Source organism: Pan paniscus, chromosome 8 (genome assembly GCF_029289425.2).
Source record: "Pan paniscus chromosome 8, NHGRI_mPanPan1-v2.0_pri, whole genome shotgun sequence".
In the NCBI taxonomy this organism is placed as follows: Eukaryota; Metazoa; Chordata; class Mammalia; order Primates; family Hominidae; genus Pan; species Pan paniscus.
The window spans coordinates 103,529,291-103,542,254 of record NC_073257.2 but is presented as its reverse complement, the minus strand read 5'-3'; the positions used below and the strand labels follow the sequence as shown (position 1 = coordinate 103,542,254).

At 32.4% G+C, this 12,964-nt stretch overlaps 1 protein-coding gene across 2 annotated transcripts in view; it reads right to left on the bottom strand.

Moving 5' to 3' along the window:
* Nucleotides 1-12,964, bottom strand: part of HECTD2 (HECT domain E3 ubiquitin protein ligase 2) — a 103,749-nt gene that overhangs the window by 11,310 nt on the left and 79,475 nt on the right. For both annotated transcript variants that reach the window (XM_034931082.3, XM_034931081.3), the window contains exons 12-20: nt 12,146-12,253; nt 10,951-11,083; nt 9,931-10,019; nt 7,065-7,223; nt 5,265-5,339; nt 4,488-4,575; nt 4,297-4,403; nt 2,830-2,945; nt 2,113-2,256 (exon numbers count right to left, since the gene is read on the bottom strand). In XM_034931082.3, coding sequence (XP_034786973.1) covers nt 2,113-2,256; nt 2,830-2,945; nt 4,297-4,403; nt 4,488-4,575; nt 5,265-5,339; nt 7,065-7,223; nt 9,931-10,019; nt 10,951-11,083; nt 12,146-12,253 — 1,019 coding nt within the window. The remainder of the gene's footprint in view (nt 1-2,112; nt 2,257-2,829; nt 2,946-4,296; nt 4,404-4,487; nt 4,576-5,264; nt 5,340-7,064; nt 7,224-9,930; nt 10,020-10,950; nt 11,084-12,145; nt 12,254-12,964) is intronic.

Below are 12,964 nucleotides of genomic sequence, written 5' to 3'. Positions count from 1 at the left end.
GCAATGCCTCGCCCTGCTTCGGCTCGCGCACGGTGTGCGCACCCACTGACCTGCGCCCACTGTCTGGCACTCCCTAGTGAGATGAACCTGGTACCTCAGATGGAAATGCAGAAATCACCCGTCTTCTGCGTCGCTCAGGCTGGGAGCTGTAGACTGGAGCTGTTCCTATTCGGCCATCTTGGCTCCTCCCTCATTTTTTGACTTTTTAATATAACAATAGCCATTCTGACCACTGTGAGATGGTATCTCATTGTGGTTTTGATTTGCATTTCTCTAATGATTAGTGATGTTGAGCATTTTTTCATATGCTTATTGGCTGCATGTTGCCTTCTTTTGAAAAGTGTCTGTTCATGTCCTTTGCCCACCTTTTAATGGAATTACCATTCTTATTTAACAAAAATCTAGTGAATATTCAATGGTGGACCTTATAAGATGAATGGAAACTCCTCTTTCAGCTGGAGTGTTGTCCTTGTCTTTTGAGGCATACCATTATTATGTCAAATTGAAATGTTGTATGTCTTTGATAGTCAGCTTTATTTAATATATGTGAGATTCCACTGGGAATCCTAGAGGTTCTAGATTCATGTTGAAGCCATGTTAGCTCACAAATTCTTGAAATAATAATAATTATTGGGAAAGTTTAGAAGTAATGTCACCTTTGTATTAAAACAGATTGCTCAGATTACTCTTTTAAAATTGGAAATGTTTTTAATATAAAATAAAATATTCTGAAAAATTAACTTCTGTTAAGCAAAAAATCTATAATCTAAAAAAATCCTCTTGATTTTTTTCATTTTAGGACTTTAATTGTAAATTTTGTTTAGAAATTTAATTATATATGTAAATATTTATTTTGTGTTTTAAATACAATCTTGATGATGACATAAATACTATTCAAGAAATAGCTATTGGGCACTTACCATGTGTGATTACTTGGAGCATACAAATATGTATAAGGCATAACCTCTTTCTTGAAGAACTAAATGACTCAGATATAAAGTGCAACATGGTAACTAGCACATAACTTCTACAAGATATTTGAGAAACTCAATACATAATGACTTTTGGCTTTACAGAGGAAGTCAACATTAAACTGTGTCTTTAATAGTCATAGCTGGCACGTCACATGTAAAGGGAACAACTCGAAAGCATGGAGGAAGAAAGGCATAAAACATATCTAAGGAACCAGCAAACAGCCTGTTGACTAAAGCATGGAAAGAAATGAAAACTGGTAGATAGCCTGCGGTAGAAGACTAGAGCTTTATTTTACAGTCTCTGGATTCTAGAACTTAAACTGGCAATAAAGTTATTTCCCACGGAAATATGATCTAAATAGTGTTAAAGCACATGAGTTTAATAGGATAAAATAAGCTAGTAATGAAGATAAAAAGTAACTTTACCAAGGTAGAGGCAGTGGAAAAGCAAAGAACAGATTCCAGCTTTAAAATGAAAGCAAGAACTAAGAGCACTTAGGGAATGTTCAATGTATGGGGCAGGAGACAAAAATGATTATAATCAAAGTTATGTCTATTCAAGTTAGCTTTAGAAATTATAAGTTATTTGGGAAAAGGAGTAAGTTGATAAGCATTAATGCATTAACACTGCTAGAAAATAAATCCATCATCACCATCACTTCAAATACAAAAAGCATGAGATTAAAAAAAAAAAGAGGATTAGTATTAGAGGTACTTCTGGTAATAATTATAGTATCCCCCAACCCCCTAGAAAAGAAAGAAAACTCCACAAACAAACCAGATATCCCAACTTAATGATTTTCCTAAAAATAAAAAACACATTTCACATTTAAATAAAAATGAACATTAGACAATCTACTACTACAAAGTAACTAGGTTCTAAAAGAGTCTACAAAGCACTTATATGACCTAGCAAAGTAAAAAGTTGTTGGAAATGAATTATTAGTTAGTATGTCTCAAAAACTAGTAAGAGAACTTTTAATCAAAATCTCTTACATTTCAAGGCCATGTTTACTCTGAAGATTTTTCTATGAAAATAACTTCAAACGGAGTAAATATCCTGATTCCAAATGTATTATCATTAGCAGTATTAGCAGTAACCTTTAGATTTAAAATAAAATTAGATCCAGAAATTTACCAGTTAGTAGAAGTTTCGTTCTTTGAGATTTTAAAGTTCAAATCAGCCATCCCTCCTACAGGTACTCTGTCACTCCCTGTAGTAAAATGTAGCAACTTCTTTTGAAGATCAAGAGGAAATCCAAGCACAACATCCCAAAAGTATCTAGAGAATACCAAAGGAAATTAACATCAAATGTCTTGACAAAAATCCTATAATAAAGTAATATAAAGGAAGCTCTAAGGAAAGGACTTTCCTTAAGCATACATAATATCCTGAATTTCTGTAAAATTAAGGAATGGTGAGCTTCTATATACGTATTAGACTTTTGACTAACATTATAAAATAATATTTTTATAAAAGTATATAAGTTCAGCAGTGGATAGTACAGGAACCATTTTTCTCCTGCATAACTTTCAAGTCTTATTTTTCAACATAGTGCTATTAAACTGTTATTTACAAGGATAGCATCCATGAAATTCTAGGAGCAAAGTCATTTTTTTAAAAGTAAAATCTCTACACTTTTGTAGAAACTTGTTTATAGAATTTTCTCCCAAAGGGAGTGATTTCATATTAAATTTCTCATAGACTTTCCAGAGATAAAATAAGACTGTGGGACTCTCTAATATTTTGACTAACTTAATTGATTCAAAGATTGTAAGTTATGCAAATAAATGAACCACACTGTCTGCTGTTCCCTCTCCACATCCCCCACTATCAGAAGTATAAAGAGCTCACTTTATAGTTAAGTCCGTTTTTGCATAGCCATCATACTGAGTACTTCTCTGCAGAGCATGCATATCCAGGTCAGGACTTCCACAGACCAAAATTTCAACCTCTTCTGGACGAAGCAGCTGCCAATAATTATTTATCAAAAACAATAATTAAAGAGTGATGGTTTTAAGTGAAACTGGAACTATTTTCACTGGATCAAATCACAAAAGTCATGATTTCTCATAGTAAATCAAACCATTTTTGTTGAAGAAAAATCTACTCTGGGTATATTTTTCCTACCAAGGCAAGATATTTTTGCTTCCGAAGTTTATAGATCTTGTAAAATAGTAATTAGCCGTTTGCCAGAAAAACAAGCAAATGACTTTGCACAAATCCAAATTACTCTTCTCCAAAACCCAGCATGAAGCTCCAACATCTACTGATCCACCTAATATCCCATATCCTAATATCTCCTTCCAATATCCCATAACACCTCCTGTGTGCACTGTAGAGTTTGGGTACTTGGTTATAGTCTGTCTTGTGTCTCTTGTTTTTTTCAACTTTCAGGTGGGTTAGTCTACCGCCTACAGAGATTAAAGCTCTAAAACACAGAGACCATGCTATGCTATTTAATTCTTATTTTCCCTCTGTCCACTCCCACAATTACCAGAGTGTCATAAACAAAACTTAACTAGAGCTCAATAAAGTGTTTCTCTTTCAAAGGTATTTTCGACAACAAACATATTACAAAGGTTTCTCTAAAACAAGCTGGCAATAATGTAAGCCACTTGGTTTTGCCCCAAAGCAACTTCTATAGTCCATTTCTCTCTCCCATGAAAAATAATTCAAATGAAAGACCTTACTCCAATCCCTCATAATGAAACTAAGGGAGATATAAATGGCATGATGAAGTGTGTGCTGGGTAGCTGGGGTGACTGAAAGGTATCCTATGATACTTCTGACATGGTATTCTAAATAGTAGCTGATCCATATTCACATGGCTAAGACAAGTCAGACCAAACTGAGTCCACCATAACTCTAGAGATAAACTACTTGCTAAGGGTAAAAGGCAATGCAGAGCTGCTGAGGGAGCCCTGAGGTAGCAGGAAGCAGCTATACATATGTTCCTTAATCATTAAGAAGTTGTAACTTTTACCCTGGAGCTACATGTTAACTGCGTTGTGTGCCTTGTCCTTCAGTATTAAGATCCTGAGTCCATGGATCCTTTCATCCACTCTACTTGGAGAAAGTTTGCAAAGCTCTAAAAGACTTAGTAGAAGGGGAGAGAAAATGAACTGACTGGGGTGTTTTTCCCCTCTAAAGAATTAAGACTGAAATGAGAGAACTATTTTTGTTTTTAGTTCTACTATTAAAAAGTAGAAAATATTTTCTATTTTAAAAGCTTATCTACTAAAATATTTATTAATTATTTGTTAACATGATAGTACTACAAAAGCTAACCGAAAGCTTGATTTAAAGTTATAAACTCACCATTAGGGCATTTGAAGCACACACACTATGAAATCCATAATAAAATGCAGCAAACTGCTTATAGATGGATTTGTTCAGAAGGAAGTCAGTATAAAGCTGTACATATTCTGAAAAGCAATTTTACATCTCTTAAATAGTAAAAGTAAATGGCAAATACTAATTCATTTTAATTAAAAAGGGTATTAACTTACCTTTTCTATTTTGATTGGTAACTGAAATTTTATCACCACCGGGCTTTAAATTATAGGACTTGATTATTCCAAATTCTTCTTGAAAAACCTGATGGGAGATGTCATTACACATATTAATATGGTTGATATAATAACATACTTTGGTGAACAGGTTTGTAAAATTTAAAAAACAGTTTTTTTTCCCCTTCCTTCTAAACACATAAACTATAAAAGGCTAAGCTCTTGCAATATTTGTATTAAGAATGAGGGATCATAAAAGAATTATGGAGTTAAAAAATAGTGCCTTAACTTAACCCTGCCTAATACAGTTAAATACTTTAATGAAGTCCACAAAACTGTGTGGACATCTAGATAATACACAGCGGGTCCCTGGAGCTCTGCAGATCACTGTAATGTCCATTTCCCAAATACTGTAAAAGGAGTGGAAATGAGAGAGTTTTGGTCTGACTCATTAGTTTCTACTCCTAACTTCTAATGTTGAAGTTACAGGAGAGGCTTATTTTTAGAAACTAAAAAGCTCTGAGAAAGTAACCAACTCAAGGGGATATGTAATTGCCTAGAGAGTACTCTGAACCCTTAGTGAATTTCATTAAGCACTTTCATTGACTGCTCATCTACACATGTCTACTTTATCAGGTTAAGGTCCTTTAAGACAGAGGATTGTATGTATTGGTTAATCCTTGTTCATCTTTTCTAACAGTGGGTATTTAATAACAAATTGCACTGTTCATATATGAAATATATGATTAACAGATAACTACTTGCCCTTAATAGTACCTGAAATGTTGAATAGAAATCTTCTTCAACATTGCCTTCATGTGATAAGAGTTCACTTAATCCATGGGCCAACTCCTATAAAAAGAAATCTGTTAATGATTTTTTCAATAGAATAGCATTAGCTAGGATAATGAAGTGGCTTTTCTATAGCTCATGCATATGTATATAAAGATCATATTTCACATGTATTTTCCAGGGCACAAAATGGTTAATTATTTCTACCATCCAGAGGCTAAGAAAAGAATCATTATAGGTCATAGATGGGGAAACTATCCAGTTCAAACTACAGGGGCATAACTCTGGGGTCTACTCTTAAGCAGCAAGCTAAGCATACCTCTAATGTAGTGTCTGTCATAATTCACTGCTATCTGCCACATTACTGTTTATGAATTTGTAGTATTTCTCACTTTCAATTTATATCCCTATGAAAATCTGCTAATGTTTTTGGATTCATATTTTAAACATAAAACACACAGTTCATTCATGTGCGTTCATGAATATACAGTTCATACATGCACAGTGCCCTCCCCTCCCAAGAAAAAGTTAAGTATACTGAAAGAAACATTTTCTGGTTAGCCGGGCACGGTGGCTCATGCCTGTAATCCCAGCACTCTGGGAGGCCGAGGTGGGCAGATCACAAGATCAGGAGTTCAAGACCAGCCTGGCCAACATGGTGAAACCCTGTCTCTACTAAAAATACAAAAAAAAAAAAAAAAAAAAAATAGCCAGGTGTGGTGGCTCACACCTGTAATCCCAGCTATTCGGGAGGCTGAGGCAGGAAAATTGCTCGGACCTGGGAGGTGGAGGTTGCAGTGAGCTGAGATTGTTCCACTGCACTCTAGCCTGGACAACAGAGCAAGACTCTGTCTTGGGCAGAAAAAAAAAAAAAAACATTTTCTGGCTGGGCACAGTGGCTCATGCCTGTAATCCCAGCACTTTGGGAGGCTGAGGCAGGCGGATCACTTGAGGCCATGAGTTCGAGACCAGCCTGGCCAACATGGCAAAACCCCATCTCTGCTAAAAAAAAAAAAAAAAAAAAAAAATTGCTGGGCACGGTGGCACGTGCCTAAAATCCCAGATACTCAGGAGGCTGAGGCAAGAGAATCACTTGAACCCAGGAGGCGGAGGTTGCAGTGAGCCAAGGTGGAGCCACTGCACTCCAGCCTGGGTGACAGAGTGAGATTCTGTCTCAAAAAAAAAAGAAAGATTTTCTTACATTATATTATAATTGAAATTATCCATAAATAAAGATTTAAAAATAGAAAAATTGATCCAATATTTCAAAATTTTGAATTTAATTTTTATGAAAAAATTAAAGTTTTATTTTAAATTATTAGAAAAAGGTAAATAATAGCATGATTAGAATGATTTTCTATATTTTACATAATAAATGTTCTATTCCTTTAAAACCACAAATTTTCATACAAATCTAGGCTGGCACAGATTTGATATAATTGTCATCATTTAAAAATTATTAATAAAAACTATCCCATTGTTCACATAAAGAAACTAAATTGAAGGGTTAAATAACTTATCCAAATTCACAGAGCTAGTAAGTGGCAGAGCCTGGATTCGAATTACTGCCTCTCTGACTATCTTGTAAAAGCTTAGAAGCACTGCAAAGTGGGTGACATGTGTCTCTAAGGAAAGAAAAAGCTAGATGAAAAAAGGAGATGAGTTATAAAGGTAGAAGGAAACCATATTTAAAAGTAAGAATAGCATTAGGAGGAGAGAGACTGTGCAGGTAGAAAAAAGATGATTTCGCATTAAAGGACAAGATATTATTAACTTTATACTTACAGGCATAATTTGACATAAGTCGTCAACGGTAACATTGCAGATGCCTACTGGTATATTTTGATCACTAGGAATGATGGGAGGGCTCAATAATTTCTTGTAACAGCAGGGAGGGAAACGAATATCCAAGGTGATGCTGTTATAAACAGCTAGTCCCATAAGCTATGCATACTAAATGTTAAGCATTAACATAAAATCCATGACAACAAATGAGTTCTGAATTATGCATCAGTCTATTTTTTGCATACTTCTTTCAGATTTAACACTGACTTTCTAATTAGTATCACATATTTCCTTTCCCCTCTTTCATTTATTTCCCCTTTATTTTACATAATATAATTCCTTGATTACAAAAAATCATGTAAAAAGGAGTGGTTTAGTTGATAGTATTCAATGATTTCCCTAGAAAAGTTTATCTAAGATCACAACAGGCAGCAACTTAAGACTTGCCTGTAATTATTTTACAGAAAACATTTTCTAAATTTAAACAAAGATGCTGGCAATTTTATAAGCAGCAGCAATGGTTTATTCAGTAGATCTCACTGTAGAATACTGATTTTGGAGATAGCCATTTTATTTATTTTAAAATTAAAAACAGACTATGTGTGAAGAACAGAGCTAAACTGAATAAACATATGGATATAAACATGCTATTGATAAGCTAATAGGATAGGTAATTTCCCACAGTAAAACTTGAAAGACTTATGTTACTTGGAGTTTCAGTGTCAAAGTTAAAAAGCTACAGATGTTACAAATTTTGCTCAGGATTATTTATTAGTCATATGGTGGAATGTAACTTATCCATTTATGGAAAGAGAGGTTTTAGATCAAATTTCATAGTATTTCAACAGTCAATTATTATATAAAGTTATTAAGGAAGTAATTCATTTTATAGGATCATAAGGAAATCTAAACATATAAGCTGGGTAAATTACTGAAAATAACTTTTAAAAATTGGAAGACCACCAAAATTTCAATTTGCTAAGGTGTAATGAAGGCTGATAATAAGGCCTTATACTTCAAAATAATTGTATTAGAAACACAATACTGTCAGAACTAGAACAACACATCTTTGGTCCTGAAATTTTAAAACTGGAGATATATATGAAACCAACTATATTTTCTCAATGTTCATACCTGTTCTTTCTCAAATTTCAGTTCCCAACCCCTTACCTGTCCACAATCCACTCTCATCTCACATTTCTCCTATATAGTATTATGCTTTTTACAGCATCAATTTAGCTTTCTATAGGTTTTATATCTGTGTGTGTGATAAACACACATAATAATGAGAGTAGCAATTATAATTTTTAGATTTAATTGTTTAACTTGAAATATAGAGTATCTAAACATGCTTAATATGCTCTTTTGGGTAATGACTAAATAGAAACTAATATCTATTGCAAAAAAAAAATGAGCAATTTCATGATTTTATGTATAGTATCACTTAAAAATGTAACTAAGCTATAATATTTTAGTGTAAATATTAGAGTCAAAATATCATCCAAATCTAAATTGTGATATATGAATATAAAGCATGACAAACATATATGTATGAACATATAAATAGCTCATAGTATAGTGACAAGCATCAATGATTAGGCCCTTCAATGAAGATGAAACATTCAACAAATGATTACTGCAGATACTAGAATATAAACAGGAGTCTCAGAATTGTTAAGCGTTATTCATTTTGTGGAATTTAGCACTTTGGACCTTTAGACACAACAATATATACAAAATTTCAAGTTGAGTTTACTATCTTAATGTGTAGTTTGTTCCCTACTACCCTTTCTTTTATTAATCTGGTCTCTCAGTTTCCATATATATGTCTCATAATTTATTCCAACAGATGTAACAAAGACAGACATTCAAAGATGGCTCTTCATTCATTTTCTGATGGTATTTTCCATAACGTTCAGTGCGCTTGCTGCTGCTCTCTACCAAGCCCAGCACAATTTAGCCTTTTTCATTCTCACCATTCTCTCAGCTTATAATGTCCCACCACTCTCACCAGCCATATGTTAATCAAATGTAATTGTTCCATTTTTTAAATCTCTATCCTCTCTGGGAGAAATACATTGTATATTTTCCTTCTCAGAACTCCTTAGTACTTACTGCCATATGGTCATTTGACTCTGAGAACAGATTAAGAATTCCCCCCCACCCCTTTTATACTTTCTTATCTCCAGTGCTTATTTATTTATTCTTCCCTCCTTTCTTCCACAAACAGTTACATTTCTTGGAATCTAAAAAGCTAATGTAGAAGGCATCTTGTCCAATCTCCTACCCAATGCAGAAATGCCCTCTACAATATACCTGATAGGAATCATAGGATTGCAGATGGACTTATAAAATTTTTAAAAATACTACAAAATAATACTATATGCTTTAAATATTCCGATTCCATTCAATTTTTATGGATGCTTCCTTTATGTTTCAGGATTTGGAGGCATATTAAAGAGCTAGATTTAATTCCCCCAATTTTAATTCAGTAAACTGAGGGAAATGAGCACAAAGTGAAAGAATAGAAAAAAAAATACTTCATTATAAATGGGAAATACTTTGATTTTTTTAAAAAAAATGCCTTAAATTAGTGATAACTTCAATTATATGTGAAATAGGAAAGAACCATTTTTATTTTGAGATAAGGTTTTCAGAAAAAAGTCAAACTCTCATTTCTTTCAATTAATTAAGTCTACTGACATATATTACACATAATGAAGATTACTGAAAATCTAATAGTACATTTGACAATAACATTTAATTTGGATAAAATGGCTAAAGAAAACAGTTTTCTAAAATACAGATAAAATCTTTAAAAATCTCTAATCTATTAGCACCTCCTAGTGGAAAGTTTAAAGGATACAATTCCAACCAATCGGAATTCAGAATAGTTATCACATTTAAAGCTGCTAAACCAATGGCAGTGTGAATCCTTGTGATATGTAAACATGCCTAAAAAAACACACAAATAATGTTATTATTAACATGATTGACTTAAAAAAATCAAAGTGGTAAACATGTACATGACATCTCATCTATTAGAAGCTAATCAATTCAACAATAATTCTGTTACAAACCATCTTTCAAGTTAAAAATTTTGGATTATTTATGGGACTATATATTTGCAAATCTCAGCAAATATATATATTAAATATATACGGAGAACATTTTATTTTCCTGAACCAAGGGTAGAAACAGGGTAAAAAGATAGAAACTAAATGAATCAGATAACTTTATAAAAAGTATAGTTTCATAGATTATAAATTATGATCAAAATTAATTTTGAGGATATCTGGAGACTTCAATTTATCACTGTCATCCCTATTTCCCATCACATACACATATAGAAAAGAAAACTAAAGAATAAGGAAAACACTGAAAATTCTCCTTTGAAAAGTTTAACAGATAGTAAGGATTATACAGGTAGTTTCTGTAAAATAAAAAATTTCAAAGGCTTATTTTTTCTTAAAAAATTAATTCATGAATTCTTATTTATTAAAATGACCCATTAATGAAAGAGGCTTTAAATGTTACTATAGAGCAAACTAAGTTTTGTGTTTTAATTTCAAATGTTTTTTATTTCAATGACAAATTAAATTTTCATGCATTTGACTTATTCAGAAAAGATATGGATGTTTCCTCATGAATGTTTACTTTTAATCTTGATACATTTTGTGTAGGATTCCCAGTAAGAGAATCAACTGATCAACAATTCGGTCAAACAAGTTTTTAAAATGTAAATAACAGTCCTTAAACAATTATTCAACATTTATGATGGACAAAAAGTCTGTAAAATCATAGAATAGGTTAAAAATAAGGGTGACTACTTGACTCTAACAATTATGAAGAAACACAGTTTATAAAAATTAGATTACATACTTACCATAATCTGGATGAAAAATTTGGCGAATTAGAAGAAGGAACCATTCTTTAGTCAAACCACCCATATCCAAACCAGCTTCCCCTACAAATGTAACTTTTAACTTCTTTTTCAAATCGGCTCTTTTCCGGGTTAGCTATTTGAAGATATTATACAGTAGAGGAGAACAAAGAGCAGTGAAAAGAGAATTAACATTTTTAATTCTGGGAAATGTGTTAGGCAGTCTTTAACTTATTTGCAATGCTACAAAACTCCATCCCTCCATTTATCCAATAAATCTGCCAGACACTGTGTGAGCTAGGTGTTTACTATGTCTTATAGATCAGGAAACAGAATTAGAGAGGTCAGGTACTTCACCCAAAGTACTACCTCCTGGTATCTACTGCCTTCAAATTTTTAATTTAGCACAATATAATTCATTTCTTTTTTTAAAAAAACTCCCCTTCAATGCTAAACTTTAAAAAATCACATAGCTAGGGCTGGGTGTGGTAGCATGAGCTGGTAATCCCAACTATTTGGGAGGCTGAGGTAGGAGTATGGCTTGAGACCCTGAGACCAGGAGTTTGAGGCGGCAGTGAGCTTTGATTGTACCACTACACTCCAGCCCAGGTGACAAAATAAAACTTGTCACAAAAATAAATAAATAAATAAATAAATAAATAAATAAATAAATCACATAGCGGAATCAGCCATTATCTTCTAATAACCATATTAAGATCTAGCTGAAGTATTTTTTATGATAATACATGAAAATGCAATCAAAGTATGTTAGAACCTGTATAGACCCAATATACCCTGTAGGTCAGACCTCTAATTTTATAGATGTGTAGTCTGAGACCTGGAGAAGTTAAATGACTTGTGACACACATAACCAGGAACAAAGGTGGGTCTGCAATCTAGGTTATATACTAAGAAACATGAATTACTCATTTAAGTGTTCTACATCAAATCCTTTTCTAGGGAATTAACAAACTATTAATAAACATACAACATGAATATAAGACAATTATGAATACAGATCTGATTTTAACTATGGTATCAAACTTTACAGAAGCTTGGTATGCAAAAAGATCTTCAAAAGAATTTAAGGAAGCACACTTATTGGCATACAGAAATAAAAAAGTTTACTATGATTTTTATAATAATCATATTATAGAATTTTAAGCTTTAATTAATATCATTTTGGAATAAATTATACCTCATCAAGTGAATCGCTAACCAGATGTGTCCGTCTTACTTTCATATTTAGAAATAATATATTCATATCAGGTCTCTGTCTTCGAGATACTTTATCCACCAGACTTTGCTGATTAAATAAGAAAGTAAACAGTTTTGCTTTTACTTAGACTATAATTTCATTTAAAACATTTAAACACTTTAGTAAAAATAACAATTATTATCTATGCCATTTCTTATATAAACAATTTTATAAAAATCAATTATACACATTTTGATTTGTGAAAATGGCTTATTATTATTTCATTTTGTAACAATGATAACCAAAGGGGATCCAAAGTGGAGGACCAAAAATAATTCACCTTCTATAATAAAAAATGTTGCATCACAGTTTCCATATGTCTCATCTCTTAAATAGCAAAGTTTTCTGTTTAATAAATACAAATATAAAATGGGAACATTCAAAACAAGGTATATATTCCTGATGATAAACCTGGACTTAGGATTTTTTAGATATTGAATTTTCTTTAAAGGTACAATTAGTCTACTTTACAAAAGTGACTTGTCAACATGTATCAAAGACCATCACAATATTCATATCCTTTATCCCAATAATCCTTCCACTGAGAATTCTAACTTAGAACATATTTTATACAGTACAATGTTTATCACAGCATTATCTATAAAAACAAAACTTTAGAAATATCTTAAGTACATATACAACTAATGAAAAAAAGGATGGTCATAAAAACTATGTAAATAGTACAAGGAAGGTACACCTGAAGAAAGTAGGAAATAAAATTGTGTTTACAGTACTATTTCAACTCTGTTGTCTTTTAAA